The 25,923-nt window shown below is 40.8% G+C and overlaps 1 protein-coding gene across 1 annotated transcript in view; it reads left to right on the forward strand.

Annotated features, from left to right (window-relative positions):
* Positions 1-1,962: 1,962 nt before the first annotated feature.
* LOC124606822 (solute carrier family 22 member 7-like) overlaps positions 1,963-25,923 on the forward strand; it is a 138,346-nt gene continuing 114,385 nt past the window's right edge. Inside the window, exons 1-2 of the mRNA XM_047138891.1 lie at positions 1,963-2,068; positions 25,028-25,287. Coding sequence (XP_046994847.1) covers positions 2,027-2,068; positions 25,028-25,287 — 302 coding nt within the window. The 5' untranslated portion in view covers positions 1,963-2,026. The remainder of the gene's footprint in view (positions 2,069-25,027; positions 25,288-25,923) is intronic.

Below are 25,923 nucleotides of genomic sequence, written 5' to 3' on the forward strand. Positions count from 1 at the left end.
TTTAACGGACGCAAAATATTAATGGAAAGGACAGACGTAGTTGCATGGCGGTGCAGATTTCTGCGCAGGATCATGGGTGTGGAATTCGAAAGTATAGTGTGGGTAGATGAAACTTGGGTCAATGCCAGCCATTCTTTACGTAGAGGCTGGAATGATGGAACGCCCGAGGGGACAATGGCAGTGCCTGTTGGCAAAGGAGGGCGTATTATTGTCTTACATGCAGGTACATCTAAAGGTTTTGTGCCAAACTGCTTGAAAATGTTTCGGTCAAAAAAGACGGGAGATTACCATGAAGGAATGATCAGTGTAGTATTTCAAGAATGGTTCGAGACATCGCTTATGACGAATCTGACAAGTCCATCAGTGATTGTTATGGACAATGCGCCTTATCATTCCGTTGTTCACGATAAGGCACCAACCTTGGCAACAAAAAAAGACGATATCATTCAGTGGTTGAAACGGCGAAAAGTAGATTTCAGAGAAGATTTAAGGAAGGCGGAACTGCTCGAAATTGTGGCACAAAAGAAACCCCAATTTCCAACATATGTAATTGACGAGATTGCTAAAAGGCACGGGCATGAAATCGCTCGGCTTCATCCATACCACTGTCACTTCAATGCAATTGAAGGAGTGTGGGCTCAGATAAAAAGTTACATTGCTGCAAACAATAAAAAAATTCACGATCTCTGAAGTGGAAACTCTCCTTCCAGCAGCTATCAATAAAGTGACAAGCGAGACGTGGGCTAAAATTGTAAACAGAACTGCAAGTGCCATCAGAGAGGCGGCCAAAACCGAAGGGGTTGTGGAAGAATGCATCGAAAATTTAATTATACATCTAGGAGAGAGCAGTGATAGTTCGAGTAGTGCTGAGGAAGACAATGTCAAATCAGATTCTGACAGTGATGTGAGTGGTGTTTTTCCATTACAGTAACTACAACGTATTCAGGAATGTAAGGAGGGAGTTTGCTATCGATCTACAACCAGATCATCATATTGTGAGTACTTTCTTCAGATTATAACTCTTAATACACTGACCAATTATTCTGTAGCTTGTAGTAGAACAAATTAATAATGCTAATACTTAACAATGGAAACCAAAACTGCTAATGTTCAACAACTTGCGAAAATAGTTTTCATTTCAGTTGTGAAGTTTAACAAATAACTTTATTATGTTTCAGCATCTTAGATACTTGTACTAAATAGCTCTTATCAGTTTTCGAGTTAATATATTTCAAGCATCAACTTTAAATAAATTCAGGCGTGCCAATACGACTTGTATTTTGTGTCGCTTTTATTTCTGCTGCTAGAGAATGCGTGTAGCAGACAGGGCGCCGCGTGCTGTGAGCCACGTTCGGCAACAGCGCCGTCTGCCCGCCGGAACTGTCACTACCAATCACTCGTCTCACGGACTATAACGAGGCTGGCGGATGAGCGAGACGCTCGTCGAATCCACGTGGCGGACTAAAGGGACTGTCAGCTAGTACACTGGCCAGCCTGAATGCAGTTTTTAGGCGACTCCCAACACTCTCTTCGGAAAATGTTAGGCTCACAACCATCTGTGGTTACAGCGTAAGGAACTTCTAAAAGAAAACACAAATGACCATAAATCGTCCGCCGGCCGCTGTGGCCGAGCGGTTCTACGAGCTTCAGTCTGGAAGCGCGCTGCTGCTACGGTCGCAGGTTCGAATCCCGCCTCGGGCATGGATGTGTGTGATGTCCTTAGGTTGGTTAGGCTTAATTAGTTCTAAGTCTAGGGGACTGATGACCTCAGATGTTATCATAGTGCTTTGGGCCATAAATTATCCCGTTGACTTGCCAGATTGTTAGTTACACCCCACATTCCTCCACTCGTGACTGCTATATCCGTTAAACTCGTATTTTATCAATTGCGTTATTTTCGTACTGTAGGTGACGCCAGCAGATAAGGAGTACCACAGCAGTTCAGAGGTGCGTAACGTCGGTCTCTTGCTTCACAAGCCGTCGCAGTGTGTGTGCGACTCCCTTGAACAGACGTCTCTTCGCAGGGATGGGGAAAGACATCGGCAACGGCGAACTGCAAACATTGGAGGTACTGTGGAACGTCTACCCACGTAGAATACACCAAACGCATCCTCCATTACGTGTTTACATAATCGCACACGGTCAGGATTAAAAAGAAAAATTTTCTAATACAAGCTGTTCGTCTCGAAGAGTGACATCCAATGACTCCAAACTCGACCCTCGTGCCCCACCTCCAAGGGTGTGACGTGACAGATGGCGCTGTAATCGACTAAAGTCAAAATGGGTGAAAAGCCGTTGAAAAGTGGTAACATCTCAAGAAATACACGTCAGATTATGGTCCCAGGTGGTTAGAAATGCAATTATTTTCAAATCTTTAATGTGAAACCGGCTTTTATAGCAAAAATACTTTACTTCTGTACAAATCGCACTATATTCAGGAATTTCGCAAATAAGTGTTCTGCAAATACTGCTTGAGCACAGATTCGATTGGCATCACTTATCGTTGCATAAGAACTACATGGGGACAGCTTTCAAAACCGCTTGAAGATTTGCAGTTGGATACAATAACAACTAGCAGCCTATGTAGATTTTCGTTCACATATACTTTCCTCTGATGAAACAAATCGCCAAATGAATAGGCATAATAGGCGTTATTGGTAAGTGAATAATCCGCGTTAACTAAAGGAAGTCGAGGATCATATATGAAAGAAATTACACCAAAAATGTGGACCAAGTAATTGTGTTTCGGAGAATCAAGTCTTTTTTGCTACAAAACCGGTTTCTTATTGAAGGTTTTAGGATAACATCCTTTCTACCTCCTGGGATCCTGATCTGATGCGTGTTTAAACACCTCTTGGAGGGGGGCAGGGGATCGAGTACCGTGTCACTGTATGTGAACAACTTTCATTCCAAACTTTTTTAATCTGATTTGTAGTTTTCCGCGTATTTCCAAAAATATATTTATATTCCTCAGCCTCTATAGCCTGTAAGCCACTAACAGCGTGTGGCCAACATACCTGGTAGCAACATTAACAGCTTCCAGTCCTTTTCGATTTGCGTATTGAGCGAGGCAGAAATGACTGTCTATATGCCTCCCTAAGCGCCCACATCTCTCTCGTCCTTTTCTCATCATAACAACGCGAGATGTGTGACGATGACAGTAAGCACGTTTCCGATTTTTCTCGCAGGATTCTCATCCTAGCTTATCATACAAATTTGAGAGAACCTGAATTTCTTTCTGTGACATTATTTATTTATCGTATCGCTTTTGACACATTGAAAAAATAAATAAGTTCATAGAATACACAGCCTAATATATCCTAGTAAAATCTAAAACATCTAGAGCATTTATGTAAACTGTCCACTCTATAGAGTCGCCAGCACGAAGTTTGCCGTAGTGTGATCTTGTGGGGAATTCTTCTGTGATGTGTCTGACGACGGTCTGTGGTTCTCCGCAGTCACAAGAAGGCATGGCTACTTACGCAGTTTCCGAAAAAAATATACACATCTCCCATGCTAAGTTCTAACCCTGTTTAGCATTGGCCATGTTCTGCGTGGCAAGTCAAATCCCTGTTGTTCTTGAATGATACACGGCGCAGTATTTTCTTTTTTTCTCTAGTCCAATCCTGCGTCCATGATTTTGGTAAGGTGGACCTCATCTTTCACAGGGATCTTTTCTATTTTATTCTAATACTCTAGAGCAAAGTCAGTTGTGGTTTGCGTCATCAGTATCTTGATGGACTGGTAGATTTTTTACTGTCGCCGAGGTTTTTTTTACTCGTTCATGAGAGCACTTATGCGTCGTAGTTGACGGGGTGGAATGTGGCTTAATACTAGTGGCCATTCTGTAGGTGTTGATCTGATGACACCAGAAATCATCCTCATGCTGTTGTTTAGCTAGACGTCTGTTTTTTGAGCATATGGACAAACTGGGGCAGCAAAATCAGCACGTGAGAAAACTGGCCTCAGAGCAGAGAAACGTAGGGTGTATGCCGATGCTCCCCAGGTTGTAATACACATCTTTTGGATGAAGTTGTGTATTGTTTCCAGTTTTTTAGTTGGTTTTGATAGGTGATTTCTAAAAGAGAGGGGTCTATCTGGGGATATACCCCAAGATACTTAGGTGTTGTACTGCAAGTGTATAGTGTTTTCAAATTATACGTTGAGTTTTGTTCCGGCGAATTTACTATTTAGGTGAAAGCGGGAATTCTCTGCTTTGGTGGCATTTCATTGGACTCACCATTTGGGAAAGTTCTTTCACAGTACAACTAGGTCTCCTGATAGCTACACCTTGTTGCAAGTGCCGGCCGGTGTGGCCGTGCGGTTCTAGGCGCTTCAGTCTGGAACCGCGTGACCGCTACGGTCGCAGGTTCGAATCCTGCCTCGGGCATGGATGTGTGTGATGCCCTTAGGTTAGTTAGGTTTAAGTAGTTCTAAGTTCTAGGCGACTGATGACCTCAGAAGTTAAGTCGCATAGTGCTCAGAGCCATTTGAATCATTTTTGAACCTTGTTGCAAGTACCCAGTCGTCGGCGTAACCTAACTTCCTTGATTTTGTTTTTGGGATGTCTGCTTCGTAGAAGCTGAAGAGAAATGGAGCAAGGAGTGGTCCTTGTGGTAGATATTTTTAATTTACATTTGTGTCCAAAATTAACGCGACAAACCGTTATTCCCCCTCCCGCGTCTATTTCTCAATATAATGATACAAACTGTCAACCAGATGCCCGCACGATCTTATTCTGCTCAGAAGATGGCATTCCGGTCAATGGACAACCATGTCTTCGATGGGTTTTTGTATGTCCGTCCTTTTCACTGGAGATCTTGGTCTCCATGGCCGTTCACTATTATAAGAAAATGGAGCCCCTACAGCCGTCCTTATGATCTTATTTACTGTGTAGCTTGTAACCTCCCCCTCACTTATCGACCTTAATGACACTGAAAAATTAAACCGCGTGTACCTAATGGTAATAGCAATCATCACCGAAGTTAATCTGTCGGTAAAGAGGGAGGAAAGGGTTACATCTAAATGAAAGGAAAAATTCAAATGAAATTGGTGGAAATTAATTTTGAAAAAGAGTGATGTGCGGTCGTTACGTTAACAATTAACTGGCGTTAATTAGATATTTGAGATTTGGGGAAAATTACCGTCGGCAATCCTATGGACAACTACTATAATAACTGAAAAAGACAGGTTAATGCACATATAATTAGCACTAAAAGCGTGGCAACTGAAGGCTGACAACTGTTGTGTGAAAACTGGATGTTTGTCAGGAGTAATAAACTTCGCTACACTCTGACTTAATTTAGCAAAAGAATTAATAAAACCGGAAAATTGAAAGTTAATTTAGTGACTGAAATTAATAGTGAACTTAGTTTCTGAAGCACCAGGAAATAAAATAAAATAAGGTTAGTCTTGGGCTACCTCAACAATCATCTCAAAAGCTATTTGAATCTACGCAATTTAGAAACAAGAGATTTAACTTTGAACTTGCATTAAATGATTCAGAACAATTAACAATAGTAAAATTTAGTACATACCAAGCTGAGCTGCAGTCACAGGTAAGCTAAAATATGGTAACAAAACTCGCACTCTTAATTTGTGTGTGTAACTTAAATATTGTAGCCAGCTATGAATACTTTAACTGAACTTTGAAATTAAAGCAGTGAAATGGAACGATATTACTTTAATGCTGGCGTTTGAATTTCAACGACACTTGGGTTCATTTCGAAAGGGAAGGGACCCTGCTTGGTAATGCAATTGGGACAATGAGCAACCAAGGTTCATGCTAAGTTGCTGTATTTTAGTGATGCAAATGGAACAGTTTGAAAAGCTGAGTTCCGCCATACAGTTCTAAAACTTTATGTGCTTTCAGTCTTCCTTGTTGGTTGATTGAAGGTTTGAAGTCGTCGGTCGAGGAGGTGGCGACAATCACTAATTGTCGGTCGTCGCTGTTGCAGAAGCTGAATGTTGGCGCGCCTTCTTCTCGACACGGTCACCAGGCGAAACGGGCTCTTGATGTGCGCCAGCTAATGCTTCCCGTCTGCGACACCGTGCCGGAAACTGTCATAGCAAGTCGAGTGCAATTACATACTGCCAAACCCCGAAAGTGTGGCAACTCGCGGGAGCGTCACACAACACACCTGCTCCACTGCCCTACTCCAGCCAGTCCCCTGCTCTGCCCGCACTCCACGCGGCAGAGTTCACACTACCAAAGATCCTAAACACTTTGGTTCTCCACACGACCTGCAATAGATGGAAATAGGAGGATATGCATTTCCGGCATTACAAGCTACCAGTTCCAGCGCATCACAGCGCCACCCTCAGAACTTAGTTGACGCTGATAAGACCTTCAGCATCAACTAAGCTCTGAAGGTGGCGCACTGATGCGCCGAATCTGGTAGCCACACAATAAATAAGATCATAAGGACGGCTGTAGGGCCTACATTTTCTTACAATGCCAGTGACGACATCAGGGCACCTGTGAAACGAGGTAGTGTTCGCCGGCTAGTCCCACATCCACAATCGCTATGTACACAGTCACAGACTGTGCAGTATGGCGCAGAGAAGATGCCTACCAGACTCTCTGCGGTGGAGAAACACAGAGAGAATGGAGGCAGGACAGTCGCAATATGATGTGACCCGATGACTTAGTGTGAATCGTTCTGTTGTTTCTCGGTTGTGGCGGCAGTTTATAAAGACCGAAACTGTGTCCCAAAGACCAGTGCAGGGACGACCACGTGTGACTTCAGAAGAGGACCGTCATTTGGCTATACCCCCATATCTCTGACATCGATCTGTTGTAGAATTTTAGAACATGTTTTTTGCTAGGGTATCATGTCATTTCTGGAAACCCAGAATCTACTCTGTAGGAATCAACATGGACTTTGGGAACAGCGATTGTGTGAGACCCAACTCGCTTTGTTTGTTCATGAGACCCAGAAAATATTAGATACAGGCTCTTTAATTTTACTGTAGGCAGTATCTATCTTACCCCTCGAGAGATAAGCCTCTACAGCCTTACATTTGTCCTCTAGCCATCCCTGCTTAGCCATTTTGCAGTTCCTGTCAATCTCATTCTTGAGACGTTTGTATTACTTTTTGCCTGCTTCACTTACTGCATTTTTGTATTTTCTCCTTTCATCAATTAAATTCAATACCTCTTCTGTTACCCAAGGATTCCTACTACCCCTCGTCTTTTTACCTACTTGATCCTCTGCTGCCTTCACTACTTCATCCCTCAAAGCTACCCATTCTTCTTCTACTGTATTTCTTTCCCCCATTCCTGTCAATTGTTCCCTTATGCTCTCCCTGAAACTCTGTACAACCTCTGGTTCTTTCAGTTTATCCAGGTCCATCTCCATAAATTCCCACCTTTTTGCAGTTTCTTCAGTTTTAATCCACAGGTAACAACCAATAAATTGTGGCCAGAGTCCACATCTGCCCCTGGAAATGTCTAATAATTTAAAATCTGGTTCCTAAATCTCTGTCTTACCATTATATAGTCTATCTGAAACCTTCTTGTATCTCCAGGCCTCTTCCATGTATACAACCTTCTTTCGTGATTCTTGAACGAAGTCTTAGCTATGATTAAGTTATGCTCTGTGCAAAATTCTACCAGGCCGCTTCCTATTTCATTTCTTGGCCCCAATCCATTATCACCTACTACGTTTTCTTCTCTTCCTTTTCCTACTGTCGAATTCCAGTCACCCATGACTATTAAATTTTCGTCTCCCTTCACTACCTGAATAATTTCTTTTATATCATACATTTCATCAATTTCTTCATAATCTGCACAGCTAGTTGGCATATAAACTTGTACTACTGTAGTAGGCATGGGCTTCGTGTCTAACTTCGCCACAATAATGCGTTCCCTGTGCTGTTTGCACTAGCTTACTCGCACTCCTATTTTTTTTATTTATTATTAAAGCTAATCCTGCAGTACCCCTATTTGATTTTGTATTTATAGCCCTGTATTCACTTGACCAAAAGTCTTGTTCCTCCTGCCACCGAACTTCACTAATTCCCACTATATCTAACTTTAACCTATCCATTTCCCTTTTTAAATTTTCTAACCTACCTACCCGATTAAGCGATTTGACATTCCACGCTCCGATCCGTAGAATGCCAGTTTTCTTTGTTCTGATAACGACATCCTCTTGAGTAGTCCCCGCCCGGAGATCCGAATGGGGGACTATTTTACCTCAAGAATATTTTACCCAAGAGGACGCCATCATCGTTTAATCATACAGTAAAGCTGCATGCCCTCGGGAAAAATTACGGCTGTAGTTTTCCCTTGCTTTCAGCCATTCGCAGTAGCAGCACAGCAAGGCTGTTTTGGTTAGTGTTACAGGGCCATATCAGTCAATCATCCAGACTGTTGCCCCTGCAACTACTGAAAAGGCTGCTGCCCCTCTTTAGGAACCACACGTTTGTCTGGCCTCTCAACAGATACCCCTCCGTTGTGGTTGCACCTACGGTACGGCTATCTGTATCGCTGAGGCACACAAGCCTCCCCACCAATGGCAAGGTCCATGGTTCATGGGGGGGGAGATGACAAATATAATTTAAATAAATAGGCACATCAGGCACATAATGAAATATATGACATCAGTGAATGAGAATAGCAGCCTTGTGTTGCAAAATACACACAAGTAACAACCTTGTTCATTAATAAAACATTGTCAAAATCAGCAAATGTACGCAAGCATGTCGCTGCACAAGTAAATTCATAGAGCATAAAATTTAACACAAAGTATAAATCAGGTAATCGCGAGCAGCGAATTACGTATAAAGTACATACTTAAGTAGACTTATGTTACCTGAAAAATAAACTCAATTAATAGTTACCTTTTTAGTTTATTACTTTCTTCCTCAAAATTACATTCTTCCTGAAATTTTCTCGATAGCAGGTCTTCTTAATGTCGGACACGCACGGAATTTACCTGTAATTCTTAAAGATTTATACAAATGTATCCTGTGAAAACTGAACATTAATATCACAAGTTATCAAGTCACTATAGCCATATACTGAATTTAACCGGAGTAATTAGACTGTGTATTTGTCTACGGCTGTCAGTGCATTCGCACTGAGCGATCGATTAGCTGTAGGTAGTCGTGACGTAGGAAGTAATTGTTTGCGGTCAACGGTTCCCTTCTGCGGCGCGCGGACTGACTGTCGCTTTGTGTATGCGCTGCCGCTAGAACACGGCGCGGTATCCCTGTGTTCTCTGCATGTTTACGTGTAACTGTTTATTTTCTCAAAAGTATGTCATTCCACAAAAATTTTAACGTTCGATATATGATGTATTGCCTTAGAGCGCCGTGATTTATGAGTTTCTACTTCAACAGTGTTATCATGAATAATTTTGCGAACTATATATGGACCGCTATAAGGCAGAAAAAATTTGCGACACAAGCCTTTTCTTTTGTGAGACAAATGATGAGACTTAATTAACACCTTTTGACCAACTGACAAAGTTTTTAAACGACCACGACGTTTAGATGATTTCTCTCTTCTAGCAACCGCAGATGCAATATTTTGTAGTGCCAGGTTGACAACTTCAGAATGCCGCAGTTTCCGAGTAGGTGGAAAAGGAAATATTTCAGAAATACGATTTGTCGGTGCTTTATTTTTTAATATCAATATAGGCGGTAAAGAAGTTGAATCATTACGGAGTTCGTTCAGAATGTTTTGAAAAATATGAAGATACTGATCCAACGTTCTGTGATTATGATGACAATAAAGACGACACAATTTATTAATTTCCTTCATCCATCTCCCTGACGGGTTAGATTGAGGGTGAAAAAGTGAAATGAAAATTGGTTTAATCTTACAACGCCGTAGAGTATGAAGCCAAATTTTAGAGCGAAACTGTGATCCATTATCTGATATAACTTTATCAACATGTCCCACTTCTTTAAGAAAATGTTTGATGAAAGCATTAGATACTGAACGAGTTGTTGCTTTGCGTAAAGGTGTAAAACACACATATTTTGATGTCATTTCCACTACTACCATAATGTACGCAAAACCATTAGTAGAACAAACCACTGGACTGAACAAATCGACTGCAGCCATTTCCTTTAATCTCGCTGGAATGATAGGAAACAACAGTGCTCTGTGAGAAATAGTTGGCGGCTTAGCCGTTTGACATAATTTGCATTTAGCAAGAACAAATCGAATACGTTTTTCCATATTACTGAAGTAGCAATTTTCTCGTAATTTATGAAAGCATTTTCATGGACCAAAGTGTGCATAGCTGAAATGTGTATACCAAATCAATTTATTAACCCTCTCATCAGAAATGGAAACTAACCAAACAGAGTTGTCAACCGAATTTCTTTTAGAAAGAACATCATTACGAACTAAATAATACTGTCTAATCACTACGCTTCCCCTTCTCCTCCACTTCTTCTTAATGTCCTTCCAGATTGGATCCTTGTTTTGCTTCCTTAGCGATGTCCTGGAGCGAAGACGAAATGAAATTTTCAAACGCAACACCTTGAATATACATCAGACAATAATTGTTTTCTTTGCAGTCTTCCTCAGCACTTTGTTTCAAACCCATAGGTGCATGTAATAAAGCATCAGCAATAATATTAGAAGAACCCTGGATATAAACAATACTAAAATCAAATTCCTGTAGATACAGTGCCCTTCGTGATAATCTTCCATGTGTTAATTTAGTTGACATAAGAAATTCCAGAGCTCGATGATCTGTGTAAACCTTAGTATGTCTGCCATACAAAAAGATGCGAAATTTTGTGAAAGCCCAAACAACAGCCATAGCTTCATGTTCTGTGATCGAATAATTCTTTTCTGATTTAGGGAGAACACGACTTCCAAATGCAATAGTTTTCTGTACTACAACGTTGTTTTCTTCTATCTCTTGAAATAAGTGCGCACCTAGGCCTTTGTATGATGAGTCCATCGCCAAACAAAGTTCTAATTGAGCTTCCTCATCCCAACACCAATTAGAATCCTTTCCAGAAAGTTCACATAAACGAGGTATGGCCAAATTGTCCAATCTAACAAAGCATCTAAGAAAATTACAGACACCAAGGAAATTACAAACACCACGTTTAGTAGTAGGAACAGCATAATTACGAATAGCGTCTAGTATCTCTGGATCAGGAAATAATGTGACCAAGAAATTTCACCTGAGAACGACCAAATTCAGATTTTCCCAAGTTCACTGTAATGCCAACTCTTGCAAAAATACGAATCCAAAATTCTGTTATGCTCACTCCAAGAACGTTTAGCAATAAGAATATCGTCAACATATGAAGTAATACTGTTACGAAGATAAACAGGTAAAATTTCATTTAAACCAAGAATAAATGCTGCTGAAGATACAGTAAGTCCAAATGGTAATTTCCGAAATTGATAACAGGTACCAAAGGCTAAAAAGGCAGTGTATTTTCAACAGTCAGGGTGGAGTTCAATTTGCCAAAAACTTGCACGGAGATCAATTGTGGATAAAACTTTAATTCCATGGAAATGTTGAAGAAGTTCATCTAAATTTTGTGGACCGTCAGTTTCAGGAATGATGATATTATTTATCAGTCTGGAATCCAGAACCAAACGAATTGACCCATCCTTTTTAAGAACGACATGTAATGGGCTGGTATAAGGACTGACAGCTGGCTCAACAATGCCTTGATCTAACATGGATTGAAGTTCTTTCTTAACCTTGTCTCTATAAACCACAGGAATAGCGTATGTTTTTCCCCAAAATGGTGTGTGTGTTCTTTTACTTTAAATAAATATTGTAAGCCTTGTATAGTTCCTGTGTGATGACTAAATACTGTAGTATGTGAAGTCAAAATGTGGTGTAATTTTTCTCTTGCAACGTCATCTGTCACTTCAGCTTTGTTAACCTTTTCATTAATTAATTCTTCACTATTAATCATATCATCCATCGCGTCTCTGTATCTATTGTCGTTGTCATGAATGAACACATAGTCGTCATAATACTCAGCGAAAACACCAGAAGTAAGAAACCTTAAAAAATTTGTGTCTGATTCAGATTTCGTTACTCACTCGAAAAATTTCAAACACCTCGGCATTCCGGCAACATTCAAGTTCACACTTCCTTCCTTAAAGTTTAAAATTGCTTTATATGTGTTAAGAAACTCCATACCTAATATAATTTGTGTATTGAGTAATGGAACAATAATAAAATTAGCAGAAAATTCATATCCTTGACAAATGAAATTTATGTTGGTCTGTTGTTTGACTTCCACACTTTTTCCAGAAATAGCTCCTCGAATTGTGGTTTTAGAAACAGGTAATACAGGATAAGCAATAGTTCTTACACATATACGAAAACCTAATTCACTAATAAAATTCAGTGAGCTCCCAGAATCTAAAACCGCAGTGATCTTATTCTTACTCACACATACTTCAATAACAGAATGTAAAAATGTGTCTACATTGTTTTCCTTTTCGTCTAGCAAAATATCTCTCATGTCTTCCAAGCGTACGTAGTGTAAAGTCGTAGTGTCATTACTTTCTGAACCGTCTGTATTGCTGCCAGAAGCCGAAGCTACAAGTCATTGTCGATTGTTTGTGTCACGTCTTTGATTATTCGCGTCACTTCGCGGATCATTTTCTACGATTTGCACTTGTGTCTCTGAATTTCTGTCACGTGGAGGATGCCAATTAGGTCCTTCCTGTCTGTTAGATGTAAATTCTTGGTTGTGTCTGTTATTAAAATTTCTATTTTCATGGCTATCTGCATGACTACTTCATGTGTAATTTCGACTGTCACTTTTGAAATTCTTGTTAGGGCTACTACCCTGGTTATTTCTGTAGTAAGAATTTCCATTATTGTATGAATAGTTTCTGTCTTGATGATACCGATTACTGTTTCCGTATGATTGATCATTCCGGTAAGAATTTCTGTTATTATAATTGCCTCTGAAATTTCTGTTAGAACGTCTGATATTGTCATAAGGCTGGTATTTATTGTCCTGTCTGTTTCGTCTCTCATTTCCGAAATTAACGTTATAACGTCCGTTCCGATCATTATCGCTTTTCTCTGAAAATCTATTGTGGTTACCGTTACTGAAAAAATTACAAGAAGTTACATCGTCGTCGTCATACTCAAGTTCTTGCAGCAAAGTCTTAAAAGTTTCAATGTCGTCTTTACATCTTCCGGCTAAAACAATGTATCTTATCGATTGTGGCAGCTTAGTTAAACAGTTCAGTCGGGCTATTAGGATTGGAAAGGAATTGATTCTTTTGAATCACGTCTTCAAAGTATTCTGCCGGCGTGCGGAACTCAGACTGTTTAAAATTACACTGCATAATAAGACTATGTTTGACTCTGTCTTCCGTGTTTTCTGACCAATATGCCGATAGAAATGCATGATAAAAATCATTTAAATTATGAAAATCTCTAATAAGTGCGCGCATGCGCGTCGCCGGTTCGTTTTCTAAATATCCACACATAAGTTCCAGTTTGTGACTCAGTGGCCAATTTGGCGGAAGTGCGTACATAAATTGATCTAACCATGAACATGGATGTATGTCATTATTAGAATTGCGAAAGAACTTAAATTTCCGAACAGTTAAAAAGTGTTTATAGTCGAAGTTTTCGCCTCGTGGCGACAAAGACCTACCGCGTCTGTCCCAGTCGGAATGTCGATTATTGTCAAGTTCGCGAGCATGGCGCTCTCTTGTTGCATCTCGTAAATGAAATAAATTACTTTCTTCAAAACCCCCCGCTATCGGTGATTCTAAATTTCTTTTACTGTCTTTTCCTACGATTTCGCTTTCAATTTGTGTAACTTGCTTTCGTAAAGCCTCAAATTCCCTTTTAACGCGTTCATTAAATTTGCCCTGATTTTCAACATGTTTATCTATATTCTCGTACTCTTCTGTTCCTGCAAATGGCAATGGAGCTGTATCATCTGAATCTCTGTTCCCATTTAAACTAAGATTTGTCAATTTATCCGAAATCTCCTCAACCTTTTCCGTTAAGTCACCTATTTGTTCTTTCTGTTTATTTATGTCTTCCGTAAGTGTCGCGACTCGGGTTTCAGTATTGACACATTTAGTAGTTAACTGTTCATATTGTTGTTTTAGGTTATTTATTTTGCCATTTGGTACGGATTCCTCGATTGTTTCAAATATTTCTTCCGTATCGTGTGTACGCTGTAAATTTAACTCTGAAAATTTTTGTACTATCACGCGATCTCTTTCTTCCTGTTCTCTATCCTGTTCCTTTTGTCTATTTTCTATTGAAGTTAATCTGTTATTGTGAGCATTCAAAATCGGTTCTACTTCTTCTCTAATTTCTTTCTTTAATTCATCTCTCATGTTTTCAAAACATGTCCCTATTCGTGAGTCTAACCGTGTTGCCATTGTTCCCATCTCTGTTTTAAATTCAGATCCTAACTGTGTTTTCATTGTTCCCATATCAGTTTTAATTGTTCCTATTTGTGATCCCAAATTTAATATTGCACTCATCAGCTGCTCCATATTAAGTGGTTCGAAATTCTTTTCGCTCCTAACATTTACCATAAAACTAACTTCCTTCGTCATAGCCGTAAAGCTATCTGTGTTCGATACTATTCCAGAATCTTCTAACGTTAATCTCGTATTCTAAAAATTTTTCAATTGTGAAAAAATTTGAACTGGTTCCGGACTATTTTCCCGGCTTATTAAATTGGTTTCTACTTTATTATTCACCATACTGTTCTCCTGTGTTGGCGAGTTCGCCATGTTAACAAATTCGTTATTCTGACTATCCATCATTCTTACCTTTTTCATCGATTGCGTAATCATTTACAAAACATACAAAACTCGTCAGTATACGAAAATTACACACAATATAACACTTCATCACCAACAATACCATTCACACGAAATGCTTCTTGACAAACACGATTAACGAACAATTAAAACCTTCACAATTGCACAAAATTGTCAAACCTTTATACGATACATCAAAGATTAAAATCTACAAAAATACCATTAGAAGAATGACAAGACAACTATAAATGTTCAATTACAAATTCTACACTTGCAATATAGACTACAACAATACTACTGTCTACTATTTTTACTATGAAAAGAATTCCAAGGGACGATCCGAAGCAGCGGTCGCCACGTGCATGGGGGCCTAATTAAAAAGAAAAGACTAATATTAATGAATAAATGCAATAATTTTACTAGCTGTATGACCGGTTACTAAGTCTCGTAACCGGTTGGCCCTGACTAGTATTAGCACGCAATCTGACTGTATAAAATAAAAATAAAGAATGACAAGGAATTTCCATTAACACAATTGATTAATTAAGTCCCCTGCAACTATAAAAGCAACGAAAGAACGAAGCACAAGTGTAACCGTTCACTGTGTGGTAGTGTGACTCAATGTACATGTATCTGGCTCGGTTCTTTCTCAATACGGCAAAATATTTTAAACACCATTTACAATGAACTAATTGAAAAACCAGAAATACTACAATTACACATAGAAACCAGAATTACAAGTCTAATAAATGAACACGAGCCAGATGCTTTGTTGACTGTGAGCAAGAGGGATTGTTATTAAAGAAAACTATAATACCTTTTTACCTCATTACATATTGACGAAAATATTCCATTACACCAGCATCATAAATTAAAAGCCCATCTCCTTTCTCAAATATATTCTGACAGTTGCATCTTCTTCCATCTATACATTACACCAACCAAACAGTACAACACTCAGATCGTCTACTCTCTCATCCCAACAGAACAACAACTGCCCTCGACACCCTCTGAACTACTACAGCGCCCATTGGAGGCGGCGGAATAATAATCTTTGTCGCAATCTCTGGCGCTGTGACTCAGTGTAGCCACCTTTCAATAGTTCCGCACATCTGTTCGACGTCCCTTCTTGAAAACGGGGATGACGTGTGCCCTTTTCCAATGTTTTGGAACGCTACGCTCTTCTAGAGACCTACGGTACACCACTGCAAGAAGGGGGGCAAGTTCCTTCGCGTAGTCTGTGTAAAATCGAACTGGTATCCCATCAGGTCCAGCGTCCTTTCCTCTTTTGAGCGATTTTAATTGTTTTTCTATCCCTCTGTCATCTATTTCGATGTATACCATTTTGTCATCTGTGCGTCCATATAGAGAAGGAACTACAGTGCAGCCTTCCTCTGTGAAACAGCTTTGGAAAAAGACATTTAGTATTTCGGCCTTTAGTCTGTCGTCCTCCGTTTCAGTACCATTTTGATCACAGAGTGTCTGGACATTTTGTTTTGATCCACCTACCGCTTTGACATAAGACCAAAATTTCTTAGGATTTTCTGCCAAGTCAGTACATAGAAGTTTACTTTCGAGTTCATTGAACGCCGCTCGCATAGCCCTCCTCACACTACATTTCGCTTCTTGTGGTTTTTGTTTGTCTGCAAGGACTTTTTCATTAGATGCTTTTGGTTCTCGTTCTGCTGATGAGTAAGTTGCGTGAGTAGAGCTTCCAGTGTAGGTGGTTCCTGGCCCATCGCCATTTTATTGTGTTATAACTAGGAATAACACGATAAATATATCACCATTCTCGACTTATTGACACTGCACTGATGCAAATAACTTTTCTACTGGGCGCCAAGTTGTAGATGAACACTTCATCGAAAATTACATAAAACTATGGCGGTTATACCAATGTCCAGGGAGTGCAAGCGAAAAGCAGACTTCCAGCGGAAATCAGAATCCCGTCGACGTACTAGGCCTAGTGAACATTCGAGTCCAACTTCCAGTGTAGCATTCCGATTCCAAGTCCAGAGCGCAGCCAAATCTGTATCGAACAGCAGGTCCACTGCAGTGTAGCACTTCAAAGTTGTAGAGTAGAACATAGCGCGGTGAGAACTCACTTGAAGACGTCAGTTGCTGCATTAAATGAGGCTCCATAGTTAACCGAGCCGGCGGCTGGGGTCGCGGTACAGTGTGGGCGGCCAATCGCTGAGTGTTATGGGTGACCAATCGCGCGCGCTCACGCGAAACCGACCTGTGATGTTAGTAGGGGGCGGTGCAAGGACAAGTGCGGCCGACGATGCATTTTTTGGCCGCGCGTAATGGAGCGCGCTGCTGGTCGGCGCGGAGATTTAATAGTGGTGAATACCATAATTCCCTTCCCCACCCGTTCTCAATCTGAACGTGCCGTCCGTCTCTAATGGCCTCACCGTCGACGAGATGTTAAACCCAGATCTTCCTTTCTTCTTCGAGTATTGGAGGACCATGGTCAAATACAGCTGTTAAGATTGTATATTAAAAATGAAGAAATTGCTCCAGCTGTATTTAAGGTGTCGATTTTATTTTGGCAACTAGTTTCAACGTTGTAACTAGTTGCCAAAATAAATCGATTCCTTAAATACAGCTGGAGGAATTTCTTCATTTTTAATATAAATTTATAACAGCTGACTTCCCACTGTCTTCCATTTCAACTATGGATGAACGAAGGTTAGGATTTTAAGTTTTCTGCGGTTTCTCTAAAACTCCTAAGGCAAATGCTGGGATGGTTGCTTTGAAAAAGCAAACCACTGTACCACCTACGTTGCAACTAAGACTTCATCTACATCTACATCTACATTTATACTCCGCAAGCCACCCAACGGGGGACCGAAGACCATAGCAGTCTGGTCCCTTTAATCCCCCAAACCAACCAACCACCCAACGGTGTGTGGCGGAGGGCACTTTACGTGCCACTGTCATTACCTCCCTTTCCTGTTCCAGTCGCGTATGGTTCGCGGGAAGAACGACTGTCTGAAAGCCTCCGTGCGCGCTCTAATCTCTCTAATTTTACATTCGTGATCTCCTCGGGAGGTATAAGTAGGGGGAAGCAATTTATTCGATACCTCATCCAGAAACGCACCCTCTCGAAACCTGGCGAGCAAGCTACACCGCGATGCAGAGCGCCTCTCTTGCAGAGTCTGCCACTTGAGTTTGCTTAACATCTCCGTAACGCTATCACGCTTACCAAATAACCCTGTGACGAAACGCGCCGCTCTTCTTTGGATCTTCTCTATCTCCTCCGTCAAACCGATCTGGTACGGATCCCACACTGATGAGCAATACTCAAGTATAGGTCGAACGAGTGTTTTGTAAGCCACCTCCTTTGTTGATGGACTACATTTTCTAAGCACTCTCCCAATGAATCTCAACCTGGTACCCGCCTTACCAACAATTAATTTTATAAGATCATTCCACTTCAAATCGTTCCGCACGCATACTCCCAGATATTTTACAGAAGTAACTGCTACCAGTGTTTGTTCCGCTATCATATAATCATACAATAAAGGATCCTTCTTTCTATGTATTCGCAATACACTACATTTGTCTGTGTTAAGGGGCAGTTGCCACTCCATGCACCAAGTGCCTATCCGCTGCAGATCTTCCTGCATTTCGCTACAATTTTCTAATGCTGCAACTTCTCTGTATACTACAACATCATCCGCGAAAAGCCGCATGGAACTTCCTACGCTATCTACTTCTTTATTCACAAAATCAATTTCATTTTTCGGCAACCCATTTTTATGGTAATGCGTGTTATTATGTACGCCTTTAACTTCAATGGCCACGTAGTCTGCAAGACATACGGAGGGCTACATCTGCGTCTACGGAACTGCTCTACAGTTCACAAAGCCTCTTCCAGACTATTTCTCGACCGTTCCTCTCTCGAATACAACGCGGGAAAAATGAAGAACTAAATCTTTCTGAGCGATCTCATTTTTTCTCTTATTTTTCTCGTATTTTACTACGCCCCCTGCCAGGCACTTAAATGTGAGCTAGAGAGTAGTCACGTGGATGTAGATAGTCATTTTTCCCTACGCCATCAACAAAATATTTCCGCTTTCGGAGGAAAAAGTTGATCAGGATAGAAACAGGGATAGCGTTCATGATGCCATTTTAGCAGCTATGGCTACAAAAGTTAATAAAACAGTCAAGACGGCTAGGAGAGCGTTTCTGTTATATAGAGCAGATAAGATGTTGTTAGCATCTCACTTAGAGGATGAACTGATGTCACTTAGTTCCAGCAAGAGCGACGAAGAGGAATTATGAGGAAAGTTCAAGCAGATTGTAAATCCTGGTCTCGGGAATTATGTGCCTAGTAAGTGGATAAAGGATGGGAAACTTCCACCATGGTTTAATAACGAAATTCAAAAGTTGCTGATGATGGACTACGAAGATAGATACGAGAAATTAGGGCTCGTATGAAGGCATATAAACAGTCGTTTTTCCCTCGCTCTATTTACGAGTGGAACAGGAAAGGAAATGATTACACAGGGTACCCTCCCCCTAGCACCGTACGGTGGCTTTCTGAGTATTTGCGTAGAAGAGGATGTAGATATAGCTTCTGTAAAAAGCTTGTGTTTTAATGACTGCCGGCCTAGCTCATCATATCCAGGACGCTCTTCCCGCTATTTCGGGATATTACAAAACAAGCTGCCTGTTTTAGAACCAATCGGTCCTCATTTATAATGTCCACTGGTTTTGTTCGTTTCTTGATACTTATTTTGTGTAGGACTTATCGACTGTTTTCGCAATTATTATTCATAGTTTGTTCCTGTCTCCTGTTTTACATTCCCTCGCCCCTTACAGGCAAGAGTGAGTTCTCACAATATGCCACTCTTCATCCACAAATTTATCAAGCGCAGCGTCAAATGTGGTCACTTGTCTTGATATACCACTTCAAGTTATCTGTTTTTGTGTTTTTAACGTAAGTTTCTATATAGTTGTGTTCACCAACATACAAGTTGGCAGGAAGCGAACATCCTACCACAGAAAAGTAGTTGGTGTACAAAGGTACCTTGGTTGCACGCTAGCAACTGGGGTGGTCACAGGGTGTTTTCACTGAGGTGACAAAGGTCATAAGATACCTCCTAACATGGTGTCGGACCTCTTTCTGCCCAGCATGTTGCAAGAACTAGACGTGGCATGGACTCAACAAGTCCAGCTGAGCCATGCTACCTCCGTAGCCGTCCATAATTGCAAAAATGTTGACTTCGCAGGATTGTGTGCACGAACTGACCTCCCGATTGTGTCCTACAAATGTTCGATGGAATTCATGTCGGGCGATCTGGGTGGGCCGCGCGGGATTAGCCGAGTGGTCTCAGGTGCTGTGCCGGCCGGGTGGCCGAGCGGTTCTAGGCGCTATAGTCTGGAACCGCGCGACAGCTGCGGTCGCAGGTTCGAATCCTGCCTCGGGCATGGATGTGTGTGATGTCCTTACGTTAGTTAGGTTTAATTAGTTCTAAGTTCTAGGGGACTGATGACCTTAGAAGTTAAGTCCCATAGTGCTCAGAGCCATTTGAACCATTCTGAATCAGGCGCTGTAGTCATGGACTGTGCGGCTGGTTCCGGCGGAGGTTCGAGTCCTCCCTCGGGCAAGGGTGTGTGTGTTTGTCCTTAGGATAATTTAGGTTAAGTAGTGTGTAAGCTCAGGGACTGATGACCTTAGCAGTTTAGTGCCATAAGATTTCACACACATTTGAAATATTTTGATCTGGGTGGCTGAATCATTTGCTCGAGTTGTCCAGAATGCTCTTCAAGCAAATGGCGAACAGTTGTGGCCCAACGAGAAGGAATCTGTGATCTATAAATATTCCATTATCGTTTGGGAACATAAAGTCCATAAATGGCTGCAACTGATCTCCAAGTAGCCGAACATAATCATTTCCTATCAAAGATTGATTCAGTTGTACCAGAGGAACCAGTACTTTACATGTAAACACAGCCCACACCGTTATGGAGCCACCAGCAGCTTACACAGTGCCTTGTTAACAACTTCATCCATGGCTTCGTGTGGTCTAAGTCACTCAAAACCTACCATTAACTACTTGTGAAATTGGGACTCATCTGACCAGGCCACGGTTTTCCAATCGCCTGGTGTCCAACTCATATGGTCATGAACCCAGCAGAGGCGCAGCAGGAGACGTCAGTAGTGGGGCAAGGCGGTTTCTACCCCAAAGTGTCATTATCCAAGACGGCGGAAGGGCGTCATTACCCCAAGGGCGGCGTCACCCCGAAGTACCGTTATCCAAGATGGCGGCCGTGAAGCAAGTACGTGACGTCACATGACGTCAGCTGATGATGCAAGTACTGTTATCGAAAATGGCAGCTTTTGGCAGGCAGATAGGTCAGTTGGGCTGCCTCTACTAACCTAAGAAAATGGTGGGAAAGTAAGGGCACATGGGTTACCTCCACTAACCTAAGTCGCTTCTTCCTAGGAACTGCACATGAATCTTTATTTAAACAATTAGAACAAGTACCACTATCAAGTGTTTTCGCCATCCTCTTGGAAAAAGGGCGTGAATTTTGCTATAAGAGCTTACCCCTGCAGCTGAGGGAAGATAATATGGTGTCGCCCCACTGGAGACTGCTCATTCAATTCAAATAAAATTTTTTATAAATTTGTTTAAATTTGCTTAAATTTGTTTAACTTTGATAAAATTTCTTTAAATTTATTATCTACCCACAGCATTAGTGTCGTGTTACCGCCACAAGAGGCTGAGATACTGGTGGTCCGTGTTTTAGTAGCTCTATTACATGCTCTCATTATGCTCTGGACATAAGTTTTTATTTAAACAATTAGAGGCAGTACCACCATCATATAGGTAAGATACCTAGTTTCAACTACTTTTCAAGGTCAACCAACCATATTTCCTACACACATTGAGGGACGGATGTCACCCAGTTTATTTATTATGCTGGTACAAAAACTCACCCTGCCAGTGGTCTAGAGGGGGGGAGGGGGGGGAATTGATGTGAAAAAGGGATCAGCCTGTTCTGGGCTGTTGGAGAGAGGAAGGAGCGTACTTTATTTATTTTTTGAACAATTTATTTAGCCACAGATTTCACCTAATTTATTTATTTATTATGTTGATGCAAAACACTCACACTGAAGTGCTTGGGATCACAATATACAGTTTACAGACCTGGAAACTAATTTTAAATAATGCATTATGCTGATATGCAGAGACGCAAACAACTCGTAAGTTACTCAAATAATCCAGTACACACCATGCAGACATGCAAACTACTCGTAGATCACTGAAATAATGCATTCAAACACCTGAAAATAATTCAATGCACAAACACTCAGTGCAAGTAAAAAAATGCAACTTGCCAGCCACTTGAACCCTGATTCTACTGGATGTAAATCCTAAGTCCACCCCCTAACACATATAAACTGTCTACATGCGGTAGAGGAAAGTTAAGTTAGTGTACTTCATTTATTTTGCTTGGCAAGCTGACTCAATTATCCATCCTAATTACTTAATTAATCACAAAGATCGGTCCTAATTTCACAACTATATGCATAGCGCATGGTCGAAGTAGAGAGGATATAAAATGTAGACTGGCAATGGCAAGGAAAGAGTTTCTGAAGAAGAGAAATTTGTTAACATTGAGTATAGATTTAAGTGTCAGGAACGCGTTTCTGAAAGTATTTGTATGGAGCGTAGACATGTATGGAAGTGAAACATGGACGATAAATAGTTTGGACAAGAAGAGAATAGAAGCTTTCGAAATGTGGTGCTACAGAAGAATGCTGAAGATTATATGGGTAGATCATATAACTAATGAGGAGGTATTGAATGGAATTGCGGAGAAGAGAAGTTTGTGGCACAACTTGACGAGAAGAAGGGATCGGTTGGTAGGACATGTTCTGAGGCATCAAGGTATCACCAATTTAGTACTGGAGGGCAGCGTAAAAATCGTAGAGGGAGACCAAGAGATGAATGCACTAAGCAGATTCAGAAGGATGTAGGTTGCAGTAGGTATTGGGAGATGAAGCAGCTTGCACAGGATAGAGTAGCATAGAGAGCTGCATCAGACCAGTCTCAGGACTGAAGACCACAACAACAACAACATGCATAGCGCTGCACAAGGAAGGCTTAAAATCGCAAAAAGTAACTATTGTGGTGTAACGTCGTAAGTTTTGTATAAATGATTTTCTTTTGACATATGACCATGTGCAGACTCCGTCACCTACGTCAGTTGCAACACACTTCAAAATTATTTAAATTCTTTTTTAAATTGTCTCTGAATGGTTCTTGAACGAAACTGTAAAACATCGTCATTTGAGTCGTATGCGCAGAATTACGTTACTCAGTCCAATTGGTTTGCGCAAACTTTTTCAATTTAAATGTCGTTTGTTTCTCCTCAGAAATTATATTAATGCAAGTGATCTGCTTTAATAAATATTAGAACCACATTGAATAAACTTTCAAGAATCACACTCGCGATGAACGCTGTCAAAAATTAATAATCTTGTCAAATAAATTACTTAACGTAATTCTTCATAAATAAATTCTCGGAACACGTATTTAAACTTTTGTAGCATCCACTAGTTTATTATCTTCCTACATATAGACGTGAACATGAGCCTTCACAAGACAGAACTGAACATTTACAACATGATTAAACTTTCTGTGACGTCATTGTTGTAGAGACATTACAAATTCTCAGTTTTTCAATTTTTAGAAGCACGACGCAACAACTCGGATTCAGGATCTTTTGTTGCTCTTTGGCTGTCGACCCGCGACGTATAGTGGCCAGCAATTTTCTCTCTGGTCCCGGCAGCGAAGATGCTGTCTCCGTTCATTGTGCCGCCCTCTCCGTACATGAAACATAAAAAATAAACACAAAACTTTAGACAATTCACAGCCATTACAAATATTACAAAAATACATAAACAAAACAGTAAATTAAACTTATATTCACCTGCAAACTGGGCTGACACTGGTGGATGGGTGACGCTTCAATTTCGCGTCCCACTACACTATACCATAAAGCTTGCGTTATCCTGCTGGAAACAAAATTCGTGATACCACACCAAACTTACTCAAATATCTATCCTAATTGCGTAATTAATCACAAAGATCCGCCATAATTACACAAATGTATGCACAGCATAAAAAAGATTTATACCACTCGAAACCAGCGACAGAAACACTCAAACTCTACCCAACACCTACAAGCTAGGGTAAAAACGTCCAACTGACTAGATCCTGGTGTTGGACAGAAATGAATTTAAAAAAAGTGTATTACCTGCAAGAGTATAGCATATCCCTGTTTGATGTCAGAGACCACTACACACACCTACTAAAAAAAAAATCGCCCTAACCAAAGCCAAAACACGCTATAACAGCTGAGGGAAAGAAAAGGATCACAGTAGTGGGGGAAATCGTCATCCTAAAAGACGGCATTCTCATCGATATACAATCACAAACTCTGAGGTAGAGCTACTACACTGACAGTCTCGCGGCCCGTGTAGCCCCAGCCACAAGCCTCGCTGAAATACCTCGCGGCGCCAAGGCGAAAGTCGTGCTTTTCCCCCCAAATGCATCCTGTTCATCTCAAAGTATATTGATGACTGACAGGTTTACCGTTAACAGTCGCAAGTAGACAGCGCTTTAAATCATATACAGAACACGTGGCTGTATACGAGTCGAACGCAGGCTATGTCACGTGACTGATGCATCCTGACAGTGGAAAAATTGACCAGTAGCAACTTATCCCTCTCTAGAATCCATCATTAGTCTACCATTAAATCGTACCTCGTTACAGCTCCGTCTCAATCGATCATCAGCTACTGGACATACTAATAATACCTCAAACACCCAATATTGACAAGAGTGAGTCACAAGCATATAAGAATTGAATCTAACAAATAAGAAAACGAAGAATTGTAAAAGAAGGCAGCAAACAGGATGGACTGAGTGATCATACACAGACATAAATAAATAAAACTCATTAAAATATTGTCAAAAGAAATTAGCTACTTTTGCCACATCAGACAATGTACAGTTATAAATTAGGCTCGCTACTGACAATGAAACTTGTAACTTTGCTGCTGTTGGTCACTGGAAACAGAACTAGATAATTCTATAGAGATATAAAACTGTTGCCCACATTCTCCACCGGCTAGCAATACAAACAAAAAGCAAATGTCTGCTGCTTTCCTGGGGACTCATTACATTTCCCTGTCACTGAGGGCGATAGTAACACCGCTGCATGGTTGTTCATTTTCAGGAGAGGACTGGAATCCCAGAATGCAGTACAAAAACAAAGGCTGCTCCAGCATTCGAGGAGGTCCTGGACGCCATTGGGTCCCGGGGGAAGTTCCAGACGAGGCTGAACATCGTCTTCGTTTGCTTTGCCTCATGCTTCGACCTGATGAGCGTCAACATGTTCTACCTGGCTATGCAGACTCCAGATCACTGGTGCTACGTCCCTGGCAGGGAGCTTTCCAACCTTTCAGTTGAGGAGTGGAAGAACCTCACCATACCGAGGTTTGTAGTGGTAAATGTTTTAGCTTTCATTGATCGGTTCTGGTAGAATGTTTTATACAGTATGAATAAAAACACCCACAACACTGATGTAAAATTCTACATTATTTATTATTTTTTCACAAACCGATTTTCGGCTCTTATGCAACTGTCAGGTTCAAAGATAAGTATGTGCTGCAGTGAAATTTTGTTGCATCATATATTTTAAACTAGTGCATCTAGAGAGTATCTCCATTTCCAGACATGTAAAATGTAAACGTCAGGTTTAAGAATAAAACAAGAGGGATTGTTTCAGTGTAAATGCTATGTAAGATTATTTAACTAAGATAAAATAAAGGAAGGAAGACGAACTATCTCGAAATAATTTGGAATGAATAAACATGTATCCATCAGCCTAAGCTTAGTACTGAATGACCAGATGCAGTTCCCTTACTCGCCACTTCAGACTGCAGATACTTCTCATAATCCCAGCCAGGCCATGTTGCAAATTACCCCCCTTCCCCCCCCCCCCCCCCTCCCCTTACTCGCATGTTCCACTTTCCTCTGTTTCGGTTAGATAATTTGTTTTCTTGTGAAAGAAAAAACATGTTGTATAATCACAGCTGCTTCACTTACCTGCTTATTTTCTCTACTCTATCT

Source organism: Schistocerca americana, chromosome 3 (assembly GCF_021461395.2).
Source record: "Schistocerca americana isolate TAMUIC-IGC-003095 chromosome 3, iqSchAmer2.1, whole genome shotgun sequence".
NCBI lineage: Eukaryota > Metazoa > Arthropoda > Insecta > Orthoptera > Acrididae > Schistocerca > Schistocerca americana.